General features: G+C 57.9%; 2 protein-coding genes across 2 annotated transcripts; one reads left to right on the plus strand and one right to left on the minus strand.

Moving 5' to 3' along the window:
* The first annotated feature begins 17 nt into the window (after window positions 1-17).
* WDR31 (WD repeat domain 31) lies at window positions 18-13,761 on the plus strand. The gene is made up of 11 exons (XM_071574342.1): window positions 18-371; window positions 1,514-1,632; window positions 3,084-3,198; window positions 5,543-5,654; window positions 7,089-7,163; window positions 8,011-8,155; window positions 8,239-8,339; window positions 9,257-9,324; window positions 9,734-9,860; window positions 11,780-11,942; window positions 13,265-13,761. Exons 3-11 carry the CDS (start codon window positions 3,152-3,154, stop codon window positions 13,426-13,428), a joined length of 1,002 nt encoding a protein of 333 aa, XP_071430443.1. The 5' UTR covers window positions 18-371; window positions 1,514-1,632; window positions 3,084-3,151; the 3' UTR covers window positions 13,429-13,761.
* Window positions 13,762-15,673: 1,912 nt separating this feature from the next.
* Window positions 15,674-26,911, minus strand: PRPF4 (pre-mRNA splicing tri-snRNP complex factor PRPF4). The gene is made up of 14 exons (XM_071574341.1): window positions 26,728-26,911; window positions 24,699-24,876; window positions 23,259-23,445; window positions 22,312-22,399; window positions 21,534-21,613; window positions 20,659-20,752; window positions 19,746-19,840; window positions 19,386-19,444; window positions 18,645-18,768; window positions 17,394-17,483; window positions 16,719-16,841; window positions 16,282-16,389; window positions 16,076-16,194; window positions 15,674-15,936 (listed from the first exon to the last, which is right to left on the minus strand). The coding sequence occupies exons 1-14, from the start codon at window positions 26,776-26,778 to the stop codon at window positions 15,743-15,745; spliced, it is 1,590 nt and encodes a 529-aa protein (XP_071430442.1). The 5' UTR covers window positions 26,779-26,911; the 3' UTR covers window positions 15,674-15,742.
* Window positions 26,912-27,135: the final 224 nt, after the last annotated feature.

A 27,135-nucleotide genomic window follows, 5' to 3' on the forward strand; every position in this document is an offset into this window, starting at 1 on the left:
CGGCACCGCCCCGACGGGCGGGACACCGGGACGGGGACGGGGACGGCGGGACAGCGACACCGGGACGCGGCGGGACCACCGGGACAGGGACACCGGGACAGGGACACACCGGGATACACCGCGACACGGCGGGACCACCGGGACAGGGACACCGGGAGACAGCGGGACACGGACACCGGGACACGGCGGGACCGGCACTGGGACAGGGACACGGTGGGACCGGCACCAGGACACGGCGGGACCCCCGCGGGCCACCGAGACACGGCGGAACCCCCGGGACAGGAACACACCGGGACACGGCGGGACCGGCACCGGGACAGGGACACGGCGGGACCCCCCGGGACACGGCAGGACCGGCTGCTCCGGCCCCGGTGAGTGCGCGGCGGGCCCCGGATCCGGCTGTCCCAGCCACAGGGACACGGATTGTCCCCAAACCCTTCCCAGGGGCTGCGCCCACCCTGCCCCACCAGGCTGCCCCACACCGAGTGTGTGGGGCTGGCCCATTGCAGGGACCCGGGATGGCCCCACTGACCCCCCACAGGGTCACCCCATCGCAGGGACCCAGGATGGCCCTCCTGACCCCATCACAGGGCCCCAGGATGGTTCCACTGACACCCACAGGGTCATCCCCATCACAGGGCCCCAGGATGGCTCCACTGACCCCATCACAGGGCCCCAGGATGGCCCCACTGACACCCATAGGGCCACCCCCATCACAGGGCCCCGAGATGGCTGCATTGACCCCCATAGGGCCACCCCCATCGCAGGGACCCAGGATGGCCCCACTGACCCCATCACAGGGCCCCAGGATGGCCCCACTGACCCCCATAGGGCCACCCCCATCTCAGGGACCCAGGATGGCCCCACTGACACCCACCGGGTCATCCCCATCACAGGGACACAGAATGTCCCCATTGACGCCCCACAGGGCCACCCCCATCTCAGGGACCCAGGATGGCCCCACTGACACCCACCGGGTCATCCCCATCACAGGGACACAGAATGTCCCCATTGACACCCCACAGGGCCACCCCCATCACAGGGACCTGGGATGGTCCCACTGTCCCCCCCACAAGGCCCTCCCCATCGCAGGGACCCAGAGTGCATCCACCTCCTGCCCAGAGACCACTGAACCCCCTCCTGGGAGGGATGCTCAGCCCCTGTGAGGATGGGGGAGCTCTGCTGGGGTCCCCATTGCTGTGGCTGTTGTCATTCCCTGTCCCGTGGTGTGGGTTTCACGGCACAGCTGGACAGCTGGAGGCAGCAGTGTGGGTTATTTTTGAAAGCAATTCGGTATAAATTGTGTTTGGTTTCTGTCAAGCCATGCACTGAAGGAAGAAGGGAGGATGAGGAGATCCTCCAGGGTGAAACTCACTCTGCTGGAGGTGATGCTTTGTGGGGGTCGGGTCCCTGTGTCATCAGAGCTGGGATGGAGACAGCACAGCCTGGGATGAACATCCTGCCTGGGCACTGCTCTGGTTCTGGATTCAGAGAAATCTGCTCTTCCTTGCAGTGGGGAGGAGCAGGAGAGCACAGTGAGACACGGGGCAGAGCTGCCACCTTCCCTGCAGCCTCCTGGAGCCACCCGGCAGCATCTCTGTGTCCTCCAGCCCCTGGGGATCTCATGTGCAGGTAGGGACTGCATTGACCAAAGGAGGGGGAAACTAACTGGGAAACAGTAACATCATAGTTAAAATCAGGATTTGCGTCTCAGCTTTTCCTGGAATCTTGTTTTGCGGCAGAAACAACACCCAGACTTCTCCCTGCTCAAAATAAAATCCTGTTCCTGATGTACTGAAACAATCAGGGCACTGGGTGTGACTGAAAGGAGTAAATTGCCCAGTTCTCAGGGCCCCTCAGCCATGAGATTGATCATTGCTCTTTGGAACGTGCAAACTCATGGATGGAGCAGCTGGCGATTAACTGGGTATTACTAATTGCTAATCACAAAGGCTGTCAGGGTAAAATTAGAAAGGGAATTGTTTTGTGGAAACCCAACCCCTCTTGCTCCGTGCATCCAGGATTTGGTTTTCCAGTTTTTGTGGGCAGAGCTTTCAATCAGGTTATTACTTTGTTGGAACAAGCAGGTAGGTGGGTTTTTTTCCTGATTATTATTAGCAAAATACCACAGCCCCAGAGGATGGGAATGCCAACATACACACAGCACAGGGCAAATCCAATTAGTGTGGCTCCAGCTAAGCAGAAGCCAATTATTGTCTGTGGCAATTCACTGTCACTGAGACTGGTTTGTGCTCAGTCTGTGACCTGTGGGGACATGAGGGAGGGATGCTGAGCCCTGCTCTGCCAGAGGCTCCTCCCCTGGATAGATGGAATTCAGACCACATGCTGGACTAAGAGGAGTTGTCAGGCACTGGAAGAACTAGAAGGCAGCAGCTCCATCTCTGCTGTGTCCCTGGTGAAGGGACTGGAGCTCAAGTGCTGTGGGGAGAGGCTGAGGGAGCTGGGGGTGTTCAGCCTGGAGAAGAGGAGGCTCAGAGGTGACCTCAGCACTGTCTGGAACTGCCTGAAGGGAAGTTCTGGCCAGGTGGGGGTTGGTCTCTTCTCCCAGGCACTCAGCAATAGGACAAGGGGGCACGATGGGCTCAAGCTCTGCCAGGGGAAATTGAAGTTGGAGAGCAGAAAGAAATTCTTTGCAGAGAGAGTGCTCAGGGATTGGAATGGGCTGCCCAGAGAGGGGGTGGATTCCCCATCCCTGGAGGTTTTGAACCTGAGCTTGGCCGTGGCACTGAGTGCCATGATCTGGTAAAGGGACTGGAGTTGGACCAAGGGTTGGACTTGATGATCTCGGAGGTCTTTTCCAACCCAATCGATTCTGTGATTCTCACTAAGTCTGGGTGTTTTTAAGCTCAGCATGAGGTCCCAGTAACCTCACCCTGCTGCTGGCTCTGCTCTAAGCCAAAGCTTTGACTCAGGACCTCCTGCTGTCCCCTCCTCGGAGGTTTTCCTGTTAGTCTAAATGAAATTAGCATGTGGATTAATGTATTGTCAGCACCTTATCCTGTGTATGTAACAGGTAGAAACCCCTCTGGGTCCCTGACAATGCTGTGTCCCCTCACCCACAGGTGCTGTCCCTGCACCAGGGCACTGATGTGACACCCACCCACCCACCCCTGCTGGCCTTTGGAGGGCTATGGGGAAACTGCAGAGTAAAATCAGCTTCCACACCACCAAATACAGGTAAAGCTGTGCTGGGTGATCATTTCCTGTTCATCAACCAGATATGAGAGTGAACAGAGAACTCAAATGACCAGAGAAGACAGAGCAAGCACATGGTTTTGGTTTCCTTACTGAATGTGTCAATCACGTTTTCATTTTTGACCCTCACTTCCAACGTCTGTCCAGATTCTTTGGGGACTGAAATGCCAAGTGTCACTCACAGGAGTGGCTGTGCTCTGTGATGGCTGAGGCAGAGCTCTGAAGGGAACAGCCCCAAATACCCAAATAGAACGAGATAATTCAGTGTCTGGCAGCAGGGGGGTGGATCTCTGCCTGGGGAGCAGCTGATGCTCTCAGGGGTGACAGTGGGGAGGTCTCTGAGTGTGGCCAGGCAGGTGTCACAGCAAAGAGCAGCAGTGACAGTGACCTGTGTGAGTGACAGTGGAGCCTGGCGAGTTCCAAATCTCTTTTCTTCTTTGCACCAGCACAGAGTGAGCAAACATGTGAATAATTTAGCAGCTCTGGAGGTGGGCTGGGTCTGCTCCATCTCACCTGGTTCACTCCCAGCCTCTCTCAGGCTTTCTAAGGCAGGGATTGTCACATCAGGTGGTGTCAGCAGTGCCATCTCCCAGCCCCTGGTGCCACCCTGGCCTTGCCTCCCAGCAGCCTTGTCCTAGTCTAAGGGAAACCAAAGTGCTTACCAGGACTAGAGGAGGGGGCTCCTCAGTAACCACTTCACCCCTTATTAAAATTTTAGAAAAACCCTGTAATTAGAGAACATATATAAGAAGGATAACTGTTCTTAACTACTGTATATATATAGATAGATATAATTATAAAGAGTCCAGAGCAAACTACTCCCCCAGCACCAAAACAAAAAAGCAACCCCTAAAACCCTATAATTTCCTCCCTGTGCAATTCCATTTGCAGACAGCAGTGATAGTGCCACACCTCAGCTGGCTGCAAGGTCAGTTCTGTCTTTTCCCAGCAAGGCAAAGGCAACATGGCTCACATGGGGGCAGGATGGGGCCTTTTCCGTGGGGAAGAGCACTCTGGCCTTGTCCCTTGTGCAAAGAAAGAGGTGCTGGGAGTTGAGGAGTGGTGGGAATTCCCAGAAATCTCCTTGCAGTCAAAGTTGATCCCCAGGAAAAAGGTCTGCAGTGTGTGCCAAAGCAGCTGTGACCCTCCTCTCTCTCTCTCTCTGGAGCTCAGGGTGCCCAGAGATGGAGGGGGGAAGGCAAAGAGCAGAGCCAGCAGGAGCTCTCACTAAGCCAGCAGAAATGGTGGCTGGTAGTTCTGCAGCTCCCCCAAACCAAAGTGAACCAGCACCCAGGAAAAGCCTCTCCCCCTCCCACGTGCTGAGGGTCTGTTCCTCACCTCTGCCCCTCCATTAAGTTGGAATCTGGAGCCATCAACCACTCCTTTGTTCTCAGTCCTGGCACCTCAACTCCCAAAACCTTTGTGTCGGTAGGGAGAGAAAAATTCCCAGTGTCGGTAGGGAGAGAAACATTCCCAGTGTCGGTAGGGAGAGAAACATTCCCTGTGTCGGTAGGGAGAGAAACATTCCCTGTGTCGGTAGGGAGAGAAACATTCCCTGTGTCGGTAGGGAGAGAAACATTCCCTGTGTCGGTAGGGAGAGAAACATTCCCTGTGTCGGTAGGGAGAGAAACATTCCCTGTGTCGGTAGGGAGAGAAACATTCCCTGTGTCGGTAGGGAGAGAAACATTCCCTGTGTCGGTAGGGAGAGAAACATTCCCTGTGTCGGTAGGGAGAGAAACATTCCCTGTGTCGGTGGGGAGAGAAACATTCCCTGTGTCGGTGGGGAGAGAAACATTCCCAGTGTCGGTGGGGAGAGAAAAATTCCCAGTGTCGGTGGGGAGAGAAAATTCCCTGTGTCGGTGGGGAGAGAAACATTCCCTGTGCTGGTAGGGAGAGAAACATTCCCTGTGCTGGTAGGGAGAGAAACATTCCCTGTGCTGGTAGGGAGAGAAACATTCCCTGTGCTGGTAGGGAGAGAAACATTCCCTGTGCTTGTAGGGAGAGAAACATTCCCTGTGCTGGTAGGGAGAGAAACATTCCCTGTGCTGGTAGGGAGAGAAACATTCCCTGTGCTGGTAGGGAGAGAAACATTCCCTGTGCTGGTAGGGAGAGAAACATTCCCTGTGCTGGTAGGGAGAGAAACATTCCCTGTGCTGGTAGGGAGAGAAAGAGAGAGAAAAATTCCCTGTGTCGGTAGGGAGAGAAAATTCCCTGTGTCGGTGGGGAGAGAAACATTCCCTGCAGGGCCCCTCCCACCACCACCTTTGTTTGCACCTTTACCGAGGCTGCAGCTGCCCCGTGTGTGTCTGTCTGTCCGTCCTGGCAGGGCCGAGGGCTCGGATGGCCCCTGGCAGTGCCCCAGCCCCGCACACCGCGACGCCGTCACCGCCGTGGCCGCGCTCAGCCCGGACCTGTGCGTGTCAGGAGGGCGGGATAAGGTGAGGCACCCCCTGCCACGCCCGCGGGCAGCAAAACGTGTTCGGAAAAACAGGTTTGGAAATGAGGTTTAAATGAGCTTTGAACGTTTTCGTGAAGTGTCCGAGTGTTCCCTGCTGTGCTGGTTTGAAGGTGAACCAGCAGGAGAAATGAACTCACCACGAGAGAGATTGTAAGTCAGACCTAAAATTTAATAATAATATTACAATAACGACACTGACACACAAGGGAAATTGCTTTCAACTCACAAAACCCCAGCAGTATAACCCAGTGTCCTGGGGCACCAACCCAAGGGGGTTTGTTTGCCCTTGTGCTGAGACCCCTGTGGTTCCCCCAAGTCCAGAGCAAAAGGAAAAGAAAAACCTGTTGGTGCAGGTGAGGGCTGTGGTCTGGGTGAGAGCGGGGATCTCCTCCTGTCAAGGTCCTGCTGCTCCTCTGGATCCGACAAGAAGTTCCCGACGTCTTCTTACCCACCCCTTATGTACCCTCAGGGAGCACCCAGTCCCTCCCCCTGGGCGGGGACTCACCCAATGGGTGATTAACTCTGGGAGCCAGGGGGTGCTGAGCTGTTGATGGCCCATTGGCAGCTCCGCCCCCCTCAGGCTGGGTGTGAAGTGATAATGGCTCCCTGGGCAGCTGCTGCTCATGGCCCATTGACCTTGGGGAATGAATAGAGGGGGTAGAATACACAGCTTTGATCACCCCCACACAGGGTTAGCCGGTCCCTCCTGCTGAACTAGGACACCTGCGTGGGAGCAGCATAAAATAATCAATACATGGAGGAACACAGAGCAGTGTGATCACACAAGTGCCATTTATTACACACTGCACAGGGTTTATACGGGGTTAAGGCTGTGCTCCATTGCCTAAACTGAACCTCACACCATCTAATCCCAGTTGGTTATAATCCATATCTCACACATCCAATGTTTTGGTGAACTCATCCTGACTGTTTTCAGGAACATCTCTGGTTTTCTGGGGGAAACCTGAGGAGTTCTCATGAGAAACTTCTGGGGAGTTGCTTAGAACTCCCAGGGACTGATTTCTCCTTTACCAGACAAGAGCAGCTGTGGCCTTGCTGCTTCTCATCTGATAATCTGCCTTCAGTCTCACAGGGTCCATATAGATCTGAACTGCTCACCTTTGATTTTTCTGTACCAACAGTAGCAGCTTTGTCAGTCCCTGAATTTAGAAAGAAAAGCTGAATATTAGAGTGAAGGCACATGGAATCAAGTTTTGTAACCTGTCCAGAGCTCAGATCACATCGAGTGGTCTCACCCAGGCTTGGAATCCTCACTGGCTCTTGTGTTACCTGGAGCTCAAAACCAGAGGAACCTGTTCCCTCTGCTGTGGGCTGTGCACGGTATAATGTAACTAACGATGCACAAACCCTGCCTGACCTGTTCTCCTGCTGCCCCCTGTGCTCTCCCCTGCAGAGTGTGGCTGTGTCCAGCTGGAGGGCCGGGGCTGCCCTGCGGCGCTTCGTGGGACACGAGCGGGAGGTCACCAAGGTGAGAGCCCTGGGTGGGGTCTGCTGGCACCCCCCGGGCAGCCAGGAGTGGTGGGGCAGTGCCTTGTCACCCACACAGGGCTGCCGTTGCTCCACTAGAAAGAGGGACCAAGGTTTCCCAACATGGGACTCGATGACCCTGAAGGTGTTTCCCAACATTCATGATTCTGTGATCAGAACACATTAGGTCTTTCCCAAGGTCCCAGCTGGTACTTTGCTGTCCAGGGAAGCAGCACAGAGAGCTGCATCCAAACTAAACAGGGCTGCAGGGGGCTGGGGGCTGGGGGCTTGTCTTCCCCTCCAAGAGACTGTGTGGCAAAGGCTCGGGATCAACTGTGAGCTCAAGGGTTTGATTTGGAGACACCGTTCACTTTTCTTTGGGTCTTGTTTTGTTAGACTTGTTGCTACTCCACAATCAGCCATGCCTGGCAACAGCAGGGCTGTAATTTCCCTTCTGGGATTGTGGTGACAAAGCCAAGCACTCTCCTTGGAGAGCAGACATGGAGGGGTGTGTACCTGGTGCAGCTTAACCAGGCACAGCCCCAGTGGGTCCCCTGGCCTGTGGGTACTGGAGGGACAAAGGGGGCTTTGTCCACCCCAGTGCTCAAAGCCACCATGCTCTGGGCTCATCTGGGTTTGTAGGGAAGCTTTTCCTATAAAATGAATGGTTTCTAAGAGCAAGATCTGAGAGCACATCCACCACCCACTCCCTGGCTCTGAGGGGACATGAGTCTGAAGGTCACACGTTCCCGCGTGTGACAGGATGGCAAATGGCAGTGCTGTGTCCTCCCTGCACAGAGCTGGGCTGGGTGGGAGGATCACCAGCTTCTCCCTCTTGCCCTTGGCAGGTCACTCCTGCCCTTGACTCCAGCAGAGTCTTCAGTGCATCCCGGGACAAGACAGTGATGATGTGGGAGCTTCACGGGGCTTCGGGGCCAAGCCAGCACTTCCCAGGACATGAGCTGGTTGTGACTGGACTGGCTGTGAGCCCAGGTGAGGGCCAGCACGCCCCCAGCCCCCAGGGACTGACTGACAGTGCTTCTGGACCTGGTTTTGGTGGTAACTTGTGGTTGCAGATGCCTCCCAGCTGTGCACGGGCTCACGAGACAACACCGTGTGCAAGTGGGACACAGAGACTGGAGAGTGTCTGGGCAGGGCTGTGATCTCCAGGAATCTGGTAGGAGCTGCTGGTTCCTCACATCCCATCCTGGCACCTCACTGCCTTCAAGGGTCCTTCACACATGGAGTTGTGTGGAGTGGCTTTGCTGTGAGCTCGGTGCCCAGGGGAGGCACTGCCCAGGCTGCCTGTGCTCCTGGGGAGGCCCAGCCTGGGGCTGGTTCCTCCCTTCTCCAGGTAACAGCACACCCAGGAGCTCAGAGGAACCAGGAGACATGGCAGTTTATTAGTGCTCTAACTCAGAGCTCTTTGGAAGCCCATAGAATTAGGGAATCACTGAGCTTGGAAAAGCCCTCAGAGATCAAGCCCCACCATTCCCCCAGTGCTGCCAAGGCCACCACTGACCCTTGTCCCCAAGTGCCACATCCACATGGCTTTTAAATCCTTCCAGGAGTGACTCCACCACTGCCCTGGGCAGCTGTGCCAGTGTCTGACTACCCTTTCAGTTAAGAGATTTTCCCAATATCCCCCCTGCCCCTGCCCTGGCCCAGCCTGAGGCCGTGCCCTCTCCTCCTGTCCCTGTGCCCTGGAGCAGAGCCTGACCCCCCCAGATCCCCCCTCCTGGCAGGGATTGCAGAGCCAGAAGGTGCCCCCTGAGCCTCCTTTTCTCCAGGCTAAGCCCCCCCAGCTCCCTCACTGTGCATTCCCTCCTGTCCCAGCCCAGCAGTGCAGCTGGTGTGGGTACAATCCTTTGGTGCCCAGGGCTCTGTGTCCTGGTGAGCTGCTGGCACCTCCCTGCCCGAAACACCCCCCAGTAACCCCACCAGGTCTGGACCTGGGAGGGGAGCAGAAAACTGCAACATTTTCAGCTCACAACCCAGCAGGAGGAGGGAGAGGAGGGAGCCCAGTGGCTGTGCAAGCACAGGCAGACCCAGCCTGGGCTGGCACAGAGGTGGCTCATCCTTCCCTCTCCACAGGTCACACACCTGTGCTGGGTTCCTGGGGAGCCTTATGTCATCCAGACCTCGGAGGATAAAACCACCAGGTAAATTCTGGGGCCACAGAGAAGGCAGGTGGGGTTAGGGAGGATCCCAGTGCACAAGGGGCTGTTCTTTGATGGTTGTCAGGACCTGCTACCAGGGGCAGAAGCCACTTTCCAGCTCACCTGGCATTTGGAGTGTGACCTCCTGCCAGGGGAGGAGAGCCAGGGACACAGGGGCTGTGAGTGCAGGTGAAAAGGAGAATTTGTGATAAAGAAAGCTCAGCACAGCTGCTATGGCTGGAGAGTGATCCAGGGTGGATAAATACAGGGATAGATTGGGGAGCTCACGCTGGGAGGCAGGAGGGGCTGCCCCGTGAGGGATGGCAGGAGGGCAGAGCGGGAGTGGCACGGAGGGAAACCCATCGTGGTGATGATACCCCAGGATGCCATTCCCTGCTCCTGTTCCCTGCAGGGTCTGGGACAGCCGGGAGCTGCAGGTGGCACACACGTTCCCAGCCAAGCAGCACATCCAGACCTGCTGTGACGTGAGCCAGGACGGGCGGTACTGCCTGAGCAGCAGCCAGGGCGGGGAGGCCACCGTGAGTGAGCTGGGCTGCTGCCCTGCCCCTGATTCTGCCCCTGCCCCTGCCCCTGCCCCTGCTCCTGCTCCTGCTCTGCCCCTGCCCCTGTCTCTGCCCCTGCTCCTGCCCCTGATTCTGCCCCTGCCCCTGCTCTGCCCCTGCCCCTGTCCCTGCCCCTGCCCCTGCTCCTGCTCTGCCCCTGTCTCTGCCCCTACCCCTGATTCTGCCCCTAATTCTACCCCTGCCCGTGTCTGCCCCTGCTCCTGCTCCGCCCCTGTCCCTGCCCCTGTCCCTGCCCCTGTCCCTGATTCTGCCCCTGCCCCTGCTCCTGCTCCTGCTCTGCTCCTGCCCCTGCCCCTGTCCCTGCCCCTGATTCTGCCCCTGTCCCTGATTCTGTCCCTGCCCCTGTCCCTGTCCCTGCCCCTGCCCTGCCCCTGATTCTGCCCCTGTCCCTGCTCCTGCTCTGTCCCTGCCCCTGTCTCTGTCCCTGCCCCGTCTCTGCCCCTGCCCCTGCCCTTGCCCCTGATTCTGCCCCTAATTCTACCCCTGCCCATGTCTGCCCCTGTCCCTGCTTTGCCCCTGCCCGTCGTCCTCCTCCTGCCCCTGCCCTGCCCCTGCCCCTCTCCTCCAGTGCCCATGGAACACAGCAGAGCAGCTCAGCAGAGCTCCAGGGCTCTCAGTGCTCCCACTGCACTGTCACTGTGCTGCTGTCACCAGCCAGGGCCAGAGCAAAGTGCCTTCCTGCCTGTCCCTTGGGAAGTTCTGCTCAGAGAATATCAGAGCAGTTATTCTTCCTGATTGAAGCTCTGGGATTTGCCCCATCCCTGGAAGTGTCCAAGGCCAGCTTGGACAGGGCTTGGAGCACCCTGGGCTAGGGGAAGGTGTCCCTGCCCATGGCAGGGGCTTGGAACTTTAATGTCCTTCCAACCCAGACCAGTCTGGGATTTTGTTTTGGTAAAACAGAGAGAAAAAACACCAGATGGCATCGAAGAGCACAAGGTTCTTGCAGAAAACCTGTGAGGACCCCCTTGCTCCAGGTGTTTCCAAACCAGGAATTCAATCCTGCAGGTTCTCAGCCATGTGTGAGGATCAAGAGGATGAGATCATCCCATCCCATCCCATCATCCCATCCCATCCCATCATATCATCTCATCCCATCATATCATCCCATCCCATCCCATCCCATCCCATCATATCCCATCCCATCCCATCCCATCCCATCATATCCCATCCCATCCCATCATCCCATCCCATCATCCCATCCCATCCCATCCCATCATCCCATCCCGTCCCATCATCCCATCCCATCCCATCCCATCCCATCCCATCCCATCCCATCATCCCATCCCCTCATCCCATCCCATCCCATCATCCCATCCCATCCCATCATATCCCATCCCATCCCATCATCCCATCCCGTCCCATCATCCCATCCCATCCCATCCCATCCCATCATATCCCATCCCATCCCATCATATCCCATCCCATCCCATCCCATCATCCCATCCCGTCCCATCATCCCATCCCATCCCATCCCATCCCATCCCATCCCGTCCCATCATCCCATCCCATCCCGTCCCATCATCCCATCCCATCCCATCCCATCCCATCCCATCATCCCATCCCATCCCATCCCATCCCATCCCATCCCATCCCATCCCATCCCATCCCATCATCCCATCCCATCCCAGGGAGAGCAGGGCTGAGGATGAGAGCAGGCTGGAGGCTGGTTATCTGCCTGCACATTTTAGCCTATCAGATAATCCCCGATGGTGAAAAGCCTTTGGGTTTGGCGTTCCCCGGGGCTGGGAGCATGAGCAGGGCCCAGGGCAGTGCCACTGCATTGGCAAGGAGCAGTTTATCCCCACCCCTCTCCCCTCCGTGGTCAATCGCTCCCTGCGGGCAGGGCAGGCTCTGAGCGCCGCCCGTTCCCGCAGCTGTGGGACCTGCGGCAGACCCGGCGCCGGGTGTGTGAGTACCGGGGGCACCTCCAGGGCACCACCGCCTGTGTGTTCCTGCCCCGGGGCCCCGCGCTCGCCCCCAGCATCGCCACGTCCTCCAGCGACAGCACAGTGAAGGTCTGGCACCGAGACACTGCAGGTAGGGAGGCTCCTGCCCGTCCTGCCTGCGCTGGGATAACGAAGCTGCTTCCCGGCTGTCTCCTGGTGGTGATGGGCAGCAGGAAGCCTGAAATCCGTGGGGTTTGCTCCGCTCCAGGGGCAGGGCAGGGCGGGACATGCCCCAGAGCAGACCCAGGGGTTCTGCTTGCCCTCCAGAGAGGGAGGTGGGGTGGGTGTGTGTCAGAGAGGACAACTGTCCTTCCTCAACTAAAGGATTATGAGATGGCTCTTAAAGATACACCCAAGTTCAGCAAGGAGAAAATGATAAAAATAAAAAACAGGGGAACTCCAGAACATTTCACAGACACAAGTGAAAAGTTGTGAGGAACAGAAGTGCTGGAGTACAAAGGGCTGAGCACTTTGGTTGTTCTCGTGGAGGGAAATAATGGGGAATGTTTGGGGGTTAAACCTGACAGTGAGGGCTGAGTCCTCCCCAGAGCTGGGCAAAGGCTGTGCCACATGCCAGGCCCTGCCAGGCCCTCAGTAACCCCTGGGCAGTGGCAGAGACCTCTTGGGAAGCTGTTCATGTTCACAGCCATGCATGGAATGCAGTCCAAGGCACCAGCATTAGGCACTCCCCGGGGCTAAGACCTTCTCCAAGTGCACTCTAAGATGGGATGAAAATAGAAACCTGAGGATCTCCCACTGAGAAGGACCTTCTGTTTCACCTCCCTGCTCATTTGCCCTTGTGCCTGGGCACGCCAAGGTGGTCACCGGGCTGGCAGCAGCTCTGATCCTCCTGCCTTCCCAGCTGGGAGACTCCACGGTGGGCAGCTGTGACCCAGCTGCTCTTGGAAGGGTGCAGGTCACCAGGAGGCAGCTGCCTGTGGGGCCGTGCCAAGGGCAGCTCTGACAGCTCAGCAAGGGGCTGTGTCTGCACAAACGCTGCCTCGGGGGGCTGTAACAACAGACAGAGAGGGGCTGATGTGGTGCTGGGTACTGGAAATCTTATTTCTCTTCCCTTTTTGGGGATCACCAAAACTGTGTGAGTGTAACACAGCCCTTGGGAAAACATATTCTGGACTGTAAGGAATTTGGGAGGAAAAGGCCCATTATTGGGAATGGCTCCAGGCAAGCCCAGTGGGGTCTGGATCCCAGTCCCTGCCCAGAGCAATGAATGCCCTGATCCCCCGCGGGGTACAGGGGTGAGGGTGTCTCTCCCAGAGGGCACATCCCGATGCCTTTGGGTGTGTGGATCTGGGACGGGGAGGGGAGCAGCTCACCCACCTCAGGAGGGCAGAGCCAGGAGGTGGGAGCTCGGTGTGGTCCTGCCTCATCTCAGCCGTCCCTCTCTGCCCCCAGCCTGCCTGGCCACGCTGTGCCTCGAGGGCTCGGGCCCGCTGGCCTCGCTGGCCGCCTGCGACAGCTCCACCCTGCTCTGTGCCAGCGCCAACTCCGGCATCCACGTGCTGCGCGTGGGCAGCGGCGCCGCCGAGCTGGCCCTGCGGGAGGTGGCAGCGTTCTGACCTGCCAGGGACTGTGCCCTGAGGGGGTGGGACCCCCAGAGCCTCCCCCGACCGCGGGCACCGCGGACTCGGCGCCTGCGGAGCTGGGATGTGCGAGCAGGAGGATTTCCTGGTGGGTTTGTGGACGGCAGGAAAAGGCTCTGGAGCTGCCCAGGAGGAAAGCCAGACCTGGATGCCCTCGGGCAGAGCTCTTGCTCCTCCATTTTCCTTTCAAAGCCTCCCTGCAGTGCAGGACCGGGCAAAGGCAGGAGCCAAGGGGGAGATACTTCAGCACTTCGGTTGGTGTCCCGGCTCGGACCAGAGGAGACTGTGATTAAATGTTCTGTTAATTGCTGGCCTCTCGTCCCATAGTATTTTCCCAGGGAGGCACTAAGAGCTGGCATGTGGCAGATGCCAACCTGGTGCTTGGAAGGGAGGAGAAAGCCCACAACGCTCTGAAGAAAAGTAACTTGGGAGTGGGTTGGAGTTTGTGTTTTGTTAACACACCATCAACTGCACTGTGAGTGTTGAGAACAGAACTGGGCTCACCTTCCCAAGGCACACAGACAGCTGACAACAGGGAGAAAGATTAGTCTCTTCTCCTGAAGGTTTGCATAGAATCACAGAGTACCCTGAGCTGGGAGGGACCCACCAGGACCATCCAGTCCAACCACCCTGTGCCCCAGAGGATCATCCAAACCCTCCTGGAGCTCTGGCAGCCTTGGGGCTGTGCCCACTGCCCTGGGGAGCCTGGTCAGTGCCCACCACCCTCTGGGGGAAGAGCCTTTCCCTGAGATCCAACCTGACCCTGCCCTGGCACAGCTCCAGCCATTCCCTGGGTGCTGTCCCTGTCCTGGCACAGCTCCAGCCATTCCCTGGGTGCTGACCCTGCCCTGGCACAGCTCCAGCCATTCCCTGGGTGCTGTCCCTGCCCTGGCACAGCTCCAGCCATTCCCTGGGTGCTGTCCCTGTCCTGGCACAGCTCCAGCCATTCCCTGGGTGCTGTCCCTGCCCTGGCACAGCTCCAGCCATTCCCTGGGTGCTGTCCCTGCCCTGGCACAGCTCCAGCCATTCCCTGGGTGCTGTCCCTGCCCTGGCACAGCTCCAGCCATTCCCTGGGTGCTGTCCCTGCCCTGGCACAGCTCCAGCCATTCCCTGGGTGCTGTCCCTGCCCTGGCACAGCTCCAGCCATTCCCTGGGTGCTGTCCCTGCTCTGGCACAGCTCCAGCCATTCCCTGGGTGCTCTCCCTTCCCTGGCACAGCTCCAGCTATTCCCTGGGTGCTGTCCCTGCCCTGGCACAGCTCCAGCCGTTCCCTGGGTCCTGTTCCTGTCACAGAGAGAAGAGATTGGAACTGCCCCTCCTGAGGAAGCTGCAGACCCCTGAGGTGTCCCCTCAGTCTCCTCCAGGCTGAGCCAACCCAGTGTCCTCAGCCCTCCTCAGCTATTTTTTAACAACAGCAGACAGGAATCAAACTGTGCTTTGTGACATTCCTGTAATTTCTCCATTCCTTAGTCAGACCCAGAGCCCAGGATGCACATTCAAAAACGTTTTGACTTTCCAGGACAAAACATTTGCAAAACCTTGACTTAAAGAACAAGCAGGCAGGAAAGTTCCCCACAGGGTAAGGTAGAACAAGACAGTCCTACAGTGAATGACCTTCATATCACCTCGGGTGAGACACAGCAGAACTGAAACAGGAGATGCTGATGTGGATTTGCAACACCCAGTCCAGGGAAGAGCTCAAGGAGTGGGACACGAGGTGGTACAAGGGAAAGAAAAACTGCCCTGATCTTGGGGAAGTTTTTCATCACCCCCTGTGAGTGAATCCAAGTGGGATGCAGATCTCCATCAGAGACACCCCTGCTGAGGCAGGGCAAGCACAGCACCACCTCCCCCTCTGACAGCTCCTCTGTCTGTCTTTAAATGCAAGTTTGAAGTCAGACTCCTACCAAAGGCTCAGAAAAAGGGCAGTACCAGAGGCTGAACCACACACTGACCCTGAGGTGCTCTGTGGTTACTGTGAATGTTTCACACAGGCTGGAGGACACCTGGGAGCCTGACTGGGAGGGAGGGTGGAAGCAGATGGATCATCTCCAAATTAGAGCAGAAAATGGTATCTGCAGTATAAAAACTGTCCTGAAAGTGGAAAAACGTCACCCAAGAGTTGACTCCAACCAAGCCCCGGCCAACACTGGTGCTTTAAACACACCTGACTCCCAGAGCAGCCCGTGACTGCAGCTGCTGAACGTGTTGGAACTGCTGACTCCTGGTTTTTTGTTTAATATAAAAAGCAATTGAAAGCCATTAACACCCCCATCCCAGTTCATACACAGCTACTCAGCTGTCCACAGCTTGAAGGTTCTGTCATAGGAGCAGGTGGCAATGAGCTGCCCATCCAGGGAGATGTCCAGGCCCATCACCTTCCCCTCGTGCCCCGCCAGGGTCTTCAGTGGGGACCAGCCAGGGTGGGTCCAGATCTTGGCCGTGTTGTCGTAGGCGCCGGTGAGCAGGAAGTTCCCGTGGTTGGCTGCAGAGGAGGAGGGAGGGAGGTGCACATCAAAGCCTGACAGAGCTCAGCGCCCCAGCACGGGCCCTCCTTGCCCTGCAGGTGTGGGCTGAGCTGTGCTGGAGGGGCAGGGACAAGCCCCCCAGGCACAGGGACTCACGTTCAAACCGCACGCCGGTGACCAGGTTCTGGTGGGCAGGGATGGTGTAGATGCACTTCCTCTGCCGCAGGTCCCACACCTTGCAGGTGTTGTCACCACTGCCCGTTGCCACGTGGTACCTGCCAAGGGGGGGAGGAAGAGCAGATTTTAGGGAAGGGGGTTTGCCCTCAGAGCTCCCACATAGACCACACGGGCTCCTTCCTTACCCGTTTGGGGAGAAGTTAATCCCGTAGATCTCCTTCAGGTGCCCCTCCAGGAACATGATGCAGCGCCCCGTGCGCAGGTCCCACACCCGGCCAAAGGCATCCAGGCCACTGGAATCAGCAGCACACGCTGGTGTGGGTGGGAAGGACCTTCAAGCCCATCCAGTGCCACCCCCTGCCATGGGCAGGGACACCTTTCACCAGCCCAGGTTGCTCCAAGCCCTGTTCAGCCTGGCCTTGGACACTTCCAGGGATGGGGCAGCCAAAGCTTCTCTGGGAATTCCATCCCGGCCTCTCCCCACCCTCACAGGGCAGAATTCCTTCCCAGTATCCCATCTAACCCTGCCCTCTGGCAGTGGGAAGCCTTTCCCTCAGCAGAAATCTCTGGTGAGCACCACACCCTTGGGAACACTCCCCATCCAGCCCCAACCCAAGCCCACCCCGTGCCGGCGAGGGAGCCGTCGGTGTGGAAGGCGATGTCATAGACCCCCTTGCTGTGCCCCTCCTGGTGCAGGATCTCCTCCTGAGCCTCCAGGTCCCACAGGCGCCACGAGTGGTCGTAGCTGCAGAAACAAGGCACTTGTCAAACAAAGCATGGAGTCCTCAAGGTTGGAAAAGCCCTCCAAGATCACCAAGACCAACCATTCCCCCAGCACTGCCATGTTCACCACCACCCCATGGCCCCAAGTGCCACATCTCAATGTTGTTTGAACACCTCCAGTGGTGACTCCCCCGCTGCCCTGGGCAGCTGTGCCAGGGCTGGACAACCCTCTCTGTGAACAAATTTTCCCCAGTATCCAACTAATCCTCCCCTGGCATAGCTTGAGGCCGTTTCCTCTGGTCTCCACACACCTCCAAGGAGAATAAAGGATATTTCACTAACTCTGGGGGCATTTTACTTCCAGATGGAGACCAAGAACCAACAGTGTCTCACACAGGGGCAGGGAAAGGAATCCCAGTGATTTGCTGTTACTGACACTGCAACAGCCCAGCTGTGCTCAGGAATGGCCAGGCCCTGCCCGTGCCAGGCTCTGCTGTGAGCGAGCCCTGGCACTGCTGGGCCACCAGTGGGGCAGCCCCTGGTCATGATGGAAGCAAATGCCAGGTGTCCATACCAGGTGGTGCCCAGGAAGCGCCCCGACGGGTGCCACATCACACGTGCCACTCTCATGCTGTGCCCTTCGATGTCCGCCATGGGCTCCTCGCTGCAACACAGCAACAGCCTGTTGGGCACTGGCCAGAGGGGGCTGGCTCCAGCCAGGCCTCTGCAAACACACTGTGATGTGATGGCAGCAAAAGGGCTGCTGATTGAACCAAACCACACAGGAACATCAGAGCTGTAACTAAAAACTCTGTATTTGCCTTTGGTTCCCACTCCCAAAGCTCTGAGTGAAACCCTGGATCGACACTCCTGTTGGTTACAAAGTCCTCCTGGGATGATGATGATGATGATGGTGATGATGATTGTTGCAAATTAACAAGCCCCTTGTCAATTAGCACTTTGAAAGTGCAGAAACAAACCACACACTCCCTGAACTGCTGGGAGTTTTGCTGAGAACACACAGAACATCCTGAGCTGCAGCAAATCCTGCTGTTCTGAAGGACTGCAGGGAGGCAGGATGGAGGGAACGTTTATTCTCCCAAAATGAGAGGAAGCAGGTCAGGGGCCTTCAGCAAACAACATAAACAGCAGGAGAGTTTCTTCTCAACTGGCTAATTAAGGGTTGTGGTCACAGGAGCCCAACAACCCCCTGTCCCTTTGCACAGGGGCACTTCTGCCTTAGAAACTGTGATTTTCAGCCAAGATCAACAACTGGGAATCCAGGAGCTCCCTGCCCTTCCTGGCAGGCTCCACTCCCAAACAGGTGATGCTGGGGCTCAGTACCTACACCAGCCTCCTCCTCACAGTCCTGAGAAGATCTGTCAAAACTACCCTGTGCAGGGACAGCCACTGGTTTTCAGCACAGGGTGAAGCTTTTGTGCCTGGCTGTGTATTTGGTCAGTCCCTCTCCAATCCTGGTGCTTTCCAACCACTCAAAAGTTTATTCCTTAATATCCAAGAGGGGAAATTTTGCCTAAATGAAAGGTCAGAATGAAACAATGCCCAAGCCTTCCATCCAGCACTCCCAGCAGTTCACCAGCAGCAGCAATTCTGACTCCATTCCTGTCAGACAATCCCCCTCACCTTGACTCCCTAATCAGGCTGATCTCGCTTGCTGCTGAAGAGGGTGGCACATACTGAGGCCAGGGATTGCACTGGGATAACTACAAGAAAAGGTCATATTTGCAGGAGGATGGTAAATGCCTGATGTTTAGGAGCACACAGAGTCAGCCCTGCAGCTGTGCCTGTCTGGAATGGTTCTGACCTTTCCAGGTTCCAGAGTTTGACGGAGCCATCGGCGGCGCACGAGGCCAGGCTGACGTCCTTCTTGTCCAGGGACACGGTGGCTTTGGGGTGGAACACAACTGCCCCCACGTTGGTGCTGTGTCCTGAAGGGAAAGGAAAACCAGCATTCAGAACCTGCCCTGTGACCCTGGCCAGTTCCTCAGAGCAGCCCCATTTCCGTGTCACTGATGGATCAGGGGCCAGCACACACTGTCCCCGTGCCCTCAGGGCTGGGTGGCATTGCCCTGAAACCCCCAGTCCCAGCGGGCCTGCAAACAGCCAAACTGCACTCCAGACTATAAACCACTGAGGACTCTAACCCTCAAAGTGCAGTGAAAATTCAACACATGAATCAGGAGATTTGTCCTTGGGTCCAAGCTGTGACCACTGCTCAAAGAACCTCACTGTTGTTGTCAAGTGACCTGCCCAGAACTGCTTGTGATTGTAACTCAAATAACTCGGGCCAGGTTTTGAAACCAAACCAGAGACCATTCAAAAACAGGAACAGCAAACTCAGGGCTGAGGTCTGAACTAAAGGCCAGGTCTCTCCTCCTGACTATCTGACACATCCCCACACTCCCAACTCCAAGTGATGCTCCCAGTAAGAACAAAATCTGTCCAACCAGGACATTTTGAGTAACAAAGTAATTCAGGTGTGGGAGCTCAGCCCAGAGAGGACCAAAAGAACCAGGGCAGGAGCCCCAGTGAGGGCTGCTCATACCTCGTAAGGTGTGAACCAGGTTGCAGTCAGGCACAGACCAGAGTTTGCACAGCCCACTCCTGTGGAAGACAAAGAATGCATGTCAGTGGAGACAGGGATGTCAAGGAACAGATCAGAGCCACAAAGCCACCCTGGGTGTTCTGCAGTGCCTGAAATACCAGCACGTTTTGGGCAAACAGCACAAGAACCAACAGGCTCAGACTGAAATCTCTGCTCAGCTCTGAAACTAAGTGATGAGAGCTCAGAATAGGAAGGAAAAACACTTCTGGACTCTCACAATTCCCAAGGCTCCAATAACATCCCTGTCTTCCCTCCTGTGCTTGCCCAGCCCCTGAAGCAGTGCTGCCACAGAGATCTCACCAGCAGGCCGTGGCCAGGAGTTTGGAATTGGGGCTGAAGTGGCAGTAGGACAGCGGACGATCATCCCCGATCTGGCTGCAGAAGTTATTCAAGGACTGGGAGAAACACAAAGAAACAATCAATGACTGAGGTACAACCAGCCCAGAGCAAGCCCAGACCAAAGCCTGAGGTGATGGAGGCAAAGGTGTGCAGGGGCAGGCAGAGGCCCTTGGGAAGTCACTTCTAAAGGGAGGAGCTGCCTCAGAGTCACTGCAGCCCCACGAGGGAGGGCCAGGGCCAGCCTGGCCCAGGTGAGCCAGCAGGGCCTGGGGGCACAGCTCAGCCTCCCACGGTACCCCCATGGTGTCCCCACAGCCCCACAGCTGCAGCTCTGACACAGAACTGGCTGGACTTTGGCCTCCTTCCACAACTCATCCAACCAGACAGATGGGCAAGCAGTGTGGGGCACAGAGAGGAGAAGCAAATCCTCTGGCAGCTGATGCCTCTGGAGTAAACAGGATTAGGGGACAGCACACAGTGTGCCTGAGCCTCCGCTTGGCTAAGCCGGGAATCTGGCTCAGGCTGCTTGGAAAGGGCATCTCAGAGTCATCCCATGGACCAGGACCTCCCTGGGCTTTATGCAACAAGTCCCTTCCCAGGCAGCCAAAGCCCTGCTAGAGCCAGGAAAACACTCCTTTAGCCTCACAGCCAAGGGGTAAGGCAAGGCAGGGATGTCTCTGCATCCCTCTGCCACACACAGGGACAAAACCCAGGTCCCTGGACCCCTGAGAAGGAGTCAGAAAATGCTTTACACAGACACAGGGACAGAGGAGAAGTGGAGCTTCCCCACAGTGCAGAGAAGGGTGTGCACTGCACAGCTGGACCCTGCTGAGCACCCTGGAGGATCCCAACAGTGGGGCAGGGCCCAACCTACCCGCAGGGATTTGTGCAGCTCCTGCCTCTGGGATGTCCTGGTGGCCTCGGGAACCTCCTTGAGCAGCCTGGCCTCCTCCAGCCGCTTTGCTGCCCTGGGGAACACAGGGAGGGATGAGCCTACACTGCCCTGGGATGAGCCCTGCACTGTCCTGCCCTTCCCTGGGGGAGCACAGGGAGGGATGAGCCTGCACTGCCCTGGGATGAGCCCTGCACTGTCCTGCCCTTCCCTGGGGGAGCACAGGGAGGGATGAGCCTGCACTGCCCTGGGATGAGCCTGCGCTGCCCTGGGACGAGCCCCACACCGTGCCCCGCACCGCCCTGGGACGGGCCCTGCACCCCCCTGGGACGGGCCCTGCACTGCCCAGGGAGAGCACAGGGAGGGATGAGCCCTGCCCTGCCCTGGGGTGAGCCCTGCACTGCCCTTCCCTTCCCTCGGGGGAGCACAGGGAGGGATGAGCCCTGCACTGCCCTGGGAGAGCACAGGGAGGGATGAGCCCTGCACTGCCCTGGGATGAGCCCTGCACTGCACTGCCCTTCCCTTCCCTCGGGGGAGCACAGGGAGGGATGAGCCCTGCACTGCCCTGGGATGAGCCCTGCACTGCACTGCCCTTCCCTTCCCTCAGGGAGCACAGGGAGGGATGAGCCCTGCACTGTGCCCTTCCCTGCTGCTGCAAAAAGGCCCTTCCCTCCTCCTCCTCACAACTGGGCTAATGCTGGATCAATCCCTCAGAGCTCAAGCTCTGGGCTCACTGGACTGGCCTTCCAGTGTATGTTCCCCACCCCTTGGATTTCCCGTGGCACCCACAGTGGGATCAGCACTTGGATTTGACAAATGTTTGTACCTCCCTCCTCAGCTGTGCAGTTTCCTCTCACCTGGGCAGTGAGTAGTTTGCCAGCCACAGCCTGGCTGTTTTCAGACTGCGTGGGCCCTCGTGGTACCAGGTTTGCTGATACTGTAAAAACAGGAACAAAACTGATGGAAAAGCTCCTTCACTCACCCCCCCAAGCTGCCTCCTCACTCCACATCAGCACCTGCTCCCAAACCCTGCTGGGCTCTGGCCTCTTTCTAAGGGCATTGTGCTTAAGCATAAGCCCCTGAAAAAGGGATTAAGAAAGATAATCAAAGTCTCTGCCCCATGGATCCCATCCTGACATGCTGCCACTTCAGTCAGGAAGATTCCAACTGAACTCTGACTTGTTTGTACTTCCTGACATGTAACTCCTTCTTCACACATCACCCAATAAAGATAAAGCCCAGAGCTGCAGAAATTATTTCTTAAAGCACAGCCAGAAAATAATAAGATAAAAATGGACTCAGAAGAGTGACAGAAGCAGAAAGCAGAATTAGAGGCAGAAACAGATGCAGCAACAGGAACATGTTTTTTTCTTCCCAAGTGTGAAGACAACCAAGAGTAAAGCACTTGCTATAGTGAGAGCCCAACACCTGCTCCCCTGGTCTGCACACTGAGAGCAGCTCAGAACTTGGTCTATGACTAAACCCACACTTACTGCTCCTCACTGAGATCAAACATCACCACAGGTTTGCTAAAAAGCCTGAGGGATGACATGAGAACCCACAGGCTGACCAAAACCAGGAGGCCTGGCTGTAGTGCCTGCCCCTCAGCACTGAGAGGACAGGACACACCCTCACCTCTTCTTTGGACTTCTTTGACCTGTCGTCATCTTTCCTGGTCTTTTTTAACGCGTCTGTGCCCACCACTGAGAGGATGTTCCTCAGCCTGGAGAGAGACACTTGGAGTTGGATTCAGGCAGTGAACCCTCAGCTCACCTGACAAATCAACAGTGAGACCTTCCCTCTGCCTTGGGGCTCTTAGAGCAGAGTCACTGATTTGGGTTGGAAAGGACCATAAAGACCAACTCCTTCCTTCCCCCCTGCCATGACAGGGACACCTCCCACCAGCCCAGGTTGCTCCAGGCTCTGTCCAACTTGGCCTTGGACACTTCCAGGGATGGGGCAACCTGTGCCAGAGCCTCATCACCCTCACAGGGAAGAATTTGTCCCCAGTATCCCATCTAATCCTGCCCTCTGGCAGTGGGAAGCCATTCCCCTTGTCATGTCCCTCCATCCCAAGTCCGTCTCCAGCTCTCTTGGAACCCTTTTAGGCACTGGAAGGAGCTCCAAAGTCTCCCTGGAGCCTTCTCCTCTTCAGGGCAACATGGCAGCTGTCCCAGCCTGCCCCACCCAGCCCTCAGAGCCCCCCCAGGTCCCAGCAGAGCCCCCCAGGCCCCAGCAGAGCCCCCCCAGGGTCCCCAGCAGAGCCCCCCCAGGGTCCCCAGCAGAGCCCCCCCAGGGTCCCCAGCTGAGCCCCCCCAGGTCCCAGCACAACCCTCCCCAGGTCCCAGCAGAGCCCTCCCCAGGTCCCCAGCAGAGCCCTCCAAGCCCCAGCAGAGCCCCCCCCAAGTCCCCAGCAGAGCCCCCCCGGCCCCAGCAGAGCCTCCCAGGCGCCCAGCAGAGCCCCCCCGGCCCCAGCAGAGCCCCCCCCCCCCCCCCCCAGGCCCCAGCAGAGCCCCCCCAGGCCCCAGCAGAGCCCCCCCAGGCCCCAGCAGAGCCCCCCCGGCCTGTGCAGCACACGGCACCTCTCCCTGCGCTCGGCGGGCCCCTCTCCGAAGAGCGTGATGGGCTCTCCCAGTGCCCGCAGACAGGCCTTGACCTCGGCGTCGTCGGTGGACACGTTGATCTGCCGCGCGCGCTTGCGCCGCTCGAACTCGGCCAGCACCTCGGCCTGGCGCTCGCTCAGGTGGTCCTCCAGGTCAAACACCTCCCCTGGCACGGACACGGGGGTCAGGGGGCACCGCGAGCACGGGGGGGCACAAGGGAGCCACAGAGGACACAGGAGAACCACCAGGAGCAGAGAGAGGGGGAACCGGGAGCACAGAGGGGGCACCGGGAGCACAGAGGGGGCACCGGGAGCACAGAGGGGGCACCGGGAGCACAGAGGGGGAACCAGGAGCAGAGAGGGGGCACCGGGAGGAGAGAGGGGAGCCACAGGAAGCACAGAGATCCACCAGGATCACAGGGGAGCCACAGGGGAGCCACATGGAGCACAGGGATCCACCAGGAGCCACAGGGGAACCACCAGAATCACAGGAGAGCCACATGGAGCACCGGGAATCCATCAGGAGTCACAGGGATCCATAGGTAGCACAGGGCATCCAAAGGAGTCACAGGGGACCCACAGGGAGCACAAGGGGATCCACCAGAATCACAGGAGAGCCACAGGGAGCACAAGAGGATCCATCAGGAGTCACAGGGGGCCCACCGGGGGCCACAGGGGGCCCACCGGGGGCCACAGGGTAACCATAAGGAGCACAGGGAGCCACAGGGAAACACAAGGGGGACGCCAGGGATCAGAGGAACCACCACGGAGCACAGAGGAGCCACCAGGAAGCACAGGGGAATGACAAGGAGCGCAGAATCCCAAGGTCACAGAATCCCAGGGACACGGAATCCCAGGGACACGGAATCCCAGGGACACGGAATCCCAGGGACACGGAATCCCAGGGACACGGAATCCCAGGGACACGGAATCCCAGGGTCACGGAATCCCAGGGTCACGGAATCCCAGGGTCACGGAATCCCAGGGACACGGAATCCCAGGGACACGGAATCCCAGGGTCACGGAATCCCAGGGTCACGGAATCCCAGGGTCACGGAATCCCAGGGACACGGAATCCCAGGGACACGGAATCCCAGGGACACAGAATCCCAGGGTCACAGATGGCTGTGGCTGGAAGGGCCCTCTGGAGATCACCCAGCCCAGGCAGGGTCACCCAGAGCAGGTGACACAGGAGCACCTCTGGGTGGGTTTGGGATGTCCCCAGAGAGGGAGACTCCACACCCTCCCTGGGCAGCTGTGCCAGGCTCTGCCACTGGACCCCTCCCACACGGGAAGGTCCAAGCACGGAGCAGCCCATCCCGGAGATGGTGCCCATGTCTGACAGGAGGGACAACAACAGGCACTGGGAAAGGTCCCGTTTGAGAAGGGAACAAAGCCAGGGGCGTTGCCGGGTGCTCACCGCTGCTGATGTTGATGTTGCCGGCCTCCAGGGCCGCCTTCATGCCCTCCTTGGCCAGCAGCCCCGCCTCCCCCTTGGCCAGGCGCTCCCGCTCCTTCTCCTCCAGGCTCCCGTAGAAGATCGGCGCTCTCTTGGCCGGGGGGGCATCGCCCTCCTCCGGGGGCTTGGCCTTGGGGGGCTGCGGGGACAGGGACACTTTGGGTATACAGAGACAACAGACAGCCCGGGTGGCACCGGGATGGGGTGGCACAAACCACAGCCTGCCCGAGAGCCCCCCCAGGTGCGACACCTCCCACTGTCCCTGCCCTTGGGCACCTCCGGGGACGGAGCAATGAGGTATTTGTGTCCCCGGGGCAAAGAGCAAACCGAAAATGCCACTTAAATTGCTTCAATCAGGCTGTGTTGCTTCCCTGTTTATTATCAGCACCAAGCTTGGTTTTAATCACAGAATCATAGAATGGATTGGGTTGGAAAAGACCTCTGAGATCATCAAGTCCAACCCCACTGTGATCACCACCCTTGATCCAACCCCACTGTGATCACCACCCTTGATCCAACCCCACTGTGATCACCACCCTTGATCCAACCCCACTGTGATCACCACCCTTGATCCAACCCCACTGTGATCACCACCCTTGATCCAACCCCACTGTGATCACCAGCCCAGGGCACTCCGTGCCCTGGGCTGGTGATCACAGTAGGGTTGGATCAAGACATGGTGGATTCTCCCTCAGTGCCACATCCATAGAATCACAGAATCCATTGGGTTGGAAAAGCCCTCTGAGATCATCAAGTCCAACCCTTGGTCCAACTCCAGTCCCTTTACCAGATCATGGCACTCAGTGCCACGGCCAAGCTCAGCTGAAAAACCTCCAGGGATGGGGAATCCACCCCCTCTCTGGGCAGCCCATTCCAATCCCTGAGCACTCTCTCTGCAAAGAATTCCTTTCTGCTCTCCAACTTCAATTTCCCCTGGCAGAGCTTGAGCCCATCGTGCCCCCTTGTCCTATTGCTGAGTGCCTGGGAGAAGAGACCAACCCCCACCTGGCCACAACTTCCCTTCAGGCAGTTCCAGACAGTGCTGAGGTCACCTCTGAGCCTCCTCTTCTCCAGGCTGAACACCCCCAGCTCCCTCAGCCTCTCCCCACAGCACTTGTGCTCCACTCCCTTCTCCAGCCTCGTTGCTCTTCTCACTTGGGTTGGAAGAGACCTCTGAGATCTTCAAGTCCAACCCTTGATCCAACCCCACTGTGATCACGGAGTGCCCTGGGCTGGTGATCACAGTGGGGTTGGATCAAGACATGGTGGATTCTCTGTCCCTGGAGGTGTTTCAGAGGACACTCAGTGCCACATCCAGTCCCTTCTCCAGCCTCGTTGCTCTTCTCTTCTCAGTTGGGTTGGAAGAGACCTCTGAGATCAGCAAATCCAACTCTTGATCCAACCCCACTGTGATCACCAGCCCTGGGCACTCTGTGCCACTTCCAGTCTCATCTTAAAACCCTCCAGGGATGGGGAATCCACCCCCTCTCTGGGCAGCCCATTCCAATGCCTGAGCACTCTCTCTGCAAAGAATTTCTTTCTAATATCCAGCCTAAACCTCCCCTGGCAGAGCTTGAGCTGTGCCCTCTTGTTCTCCTGCTGGTTGCCTGAGAGAAGAGACCAACCCCCACCTGGCCAGAACTTCCTTTCAGGGAGTTAAATTGCTGCGTTGCTTCCCTGTTTATTATCAGCACCGAGCTCTCAGTTTTAAGGCTCCGTGGGGTTTATTTTCTGAAAAATCTTCAAAACACGAAGCTTCTCCTCGTGTGGAGCCCCAGCACAGCCGCCCCCCGTGCGGCCCAAGGGGGGAAACAGCTCCCGGTTCTTTTCCCGGGGAAAGGCGGCAGGGCAGGAGCCCCTGGGAGGAACCAAAGCACTCGGGAAAAACTCAGGAAAACACGAGAACGCTCCGGCCGCGGCCCTTTGAACGGCTCCGGTGGCACCCGCGGCCCCGCAAACCCCGCACGGCAACAGCGCCCCGGACACCCACCTCGGGAGGCCGCGCCCCGGCTCGCGCCGCCGGTGCCCGCGCAGAGGCCATGGCGGGGCCGGGAATAGCACCGGGAAACGGGAAAAAGCCGTGAACGGGAAAAGGAAACGGGAGCGAGAAAGGGAAACTCGAACGGGAATGGAACGCGCCGCGCTCCGCTCCGCCGCCTCACGGGGCACTTCCGGCCTCCCCGCGTGGCACGCTGGGAGATGTAGGCGGGGATGGGTGGGCTGGGACGCGCGGGGCACGCTGGGAAGTGCAGTGAGCGGTAATGGAGGAACGCGTGGGGCACGCCGGGAGGTGTAGGCGGGGATGGCTGCGCTGGGCGCGTGGTGCACGCCGGGATATGTAGGCGGGATGGGTGCGTGGGTATGCGCGGGGCACGCTGGGAGATGCATTGCCCGCTAA

The sequence above is a fragment of the Pithys albifrons genome, chromosome 20 (genome assembly GCF_047495875.1).
Source record: "Pithys albifrons albifrons isolate INPA30051 chromosome 20, PitAlb_v1, whole genome shotgun sequence".
Taxonomy (NCBI): domain Eukaryota; kingdom Metazoa; phylum Chordata; class Aves; order Passeriformes; family Thamnophilidae; genus Pithys; species Pithys albifrons.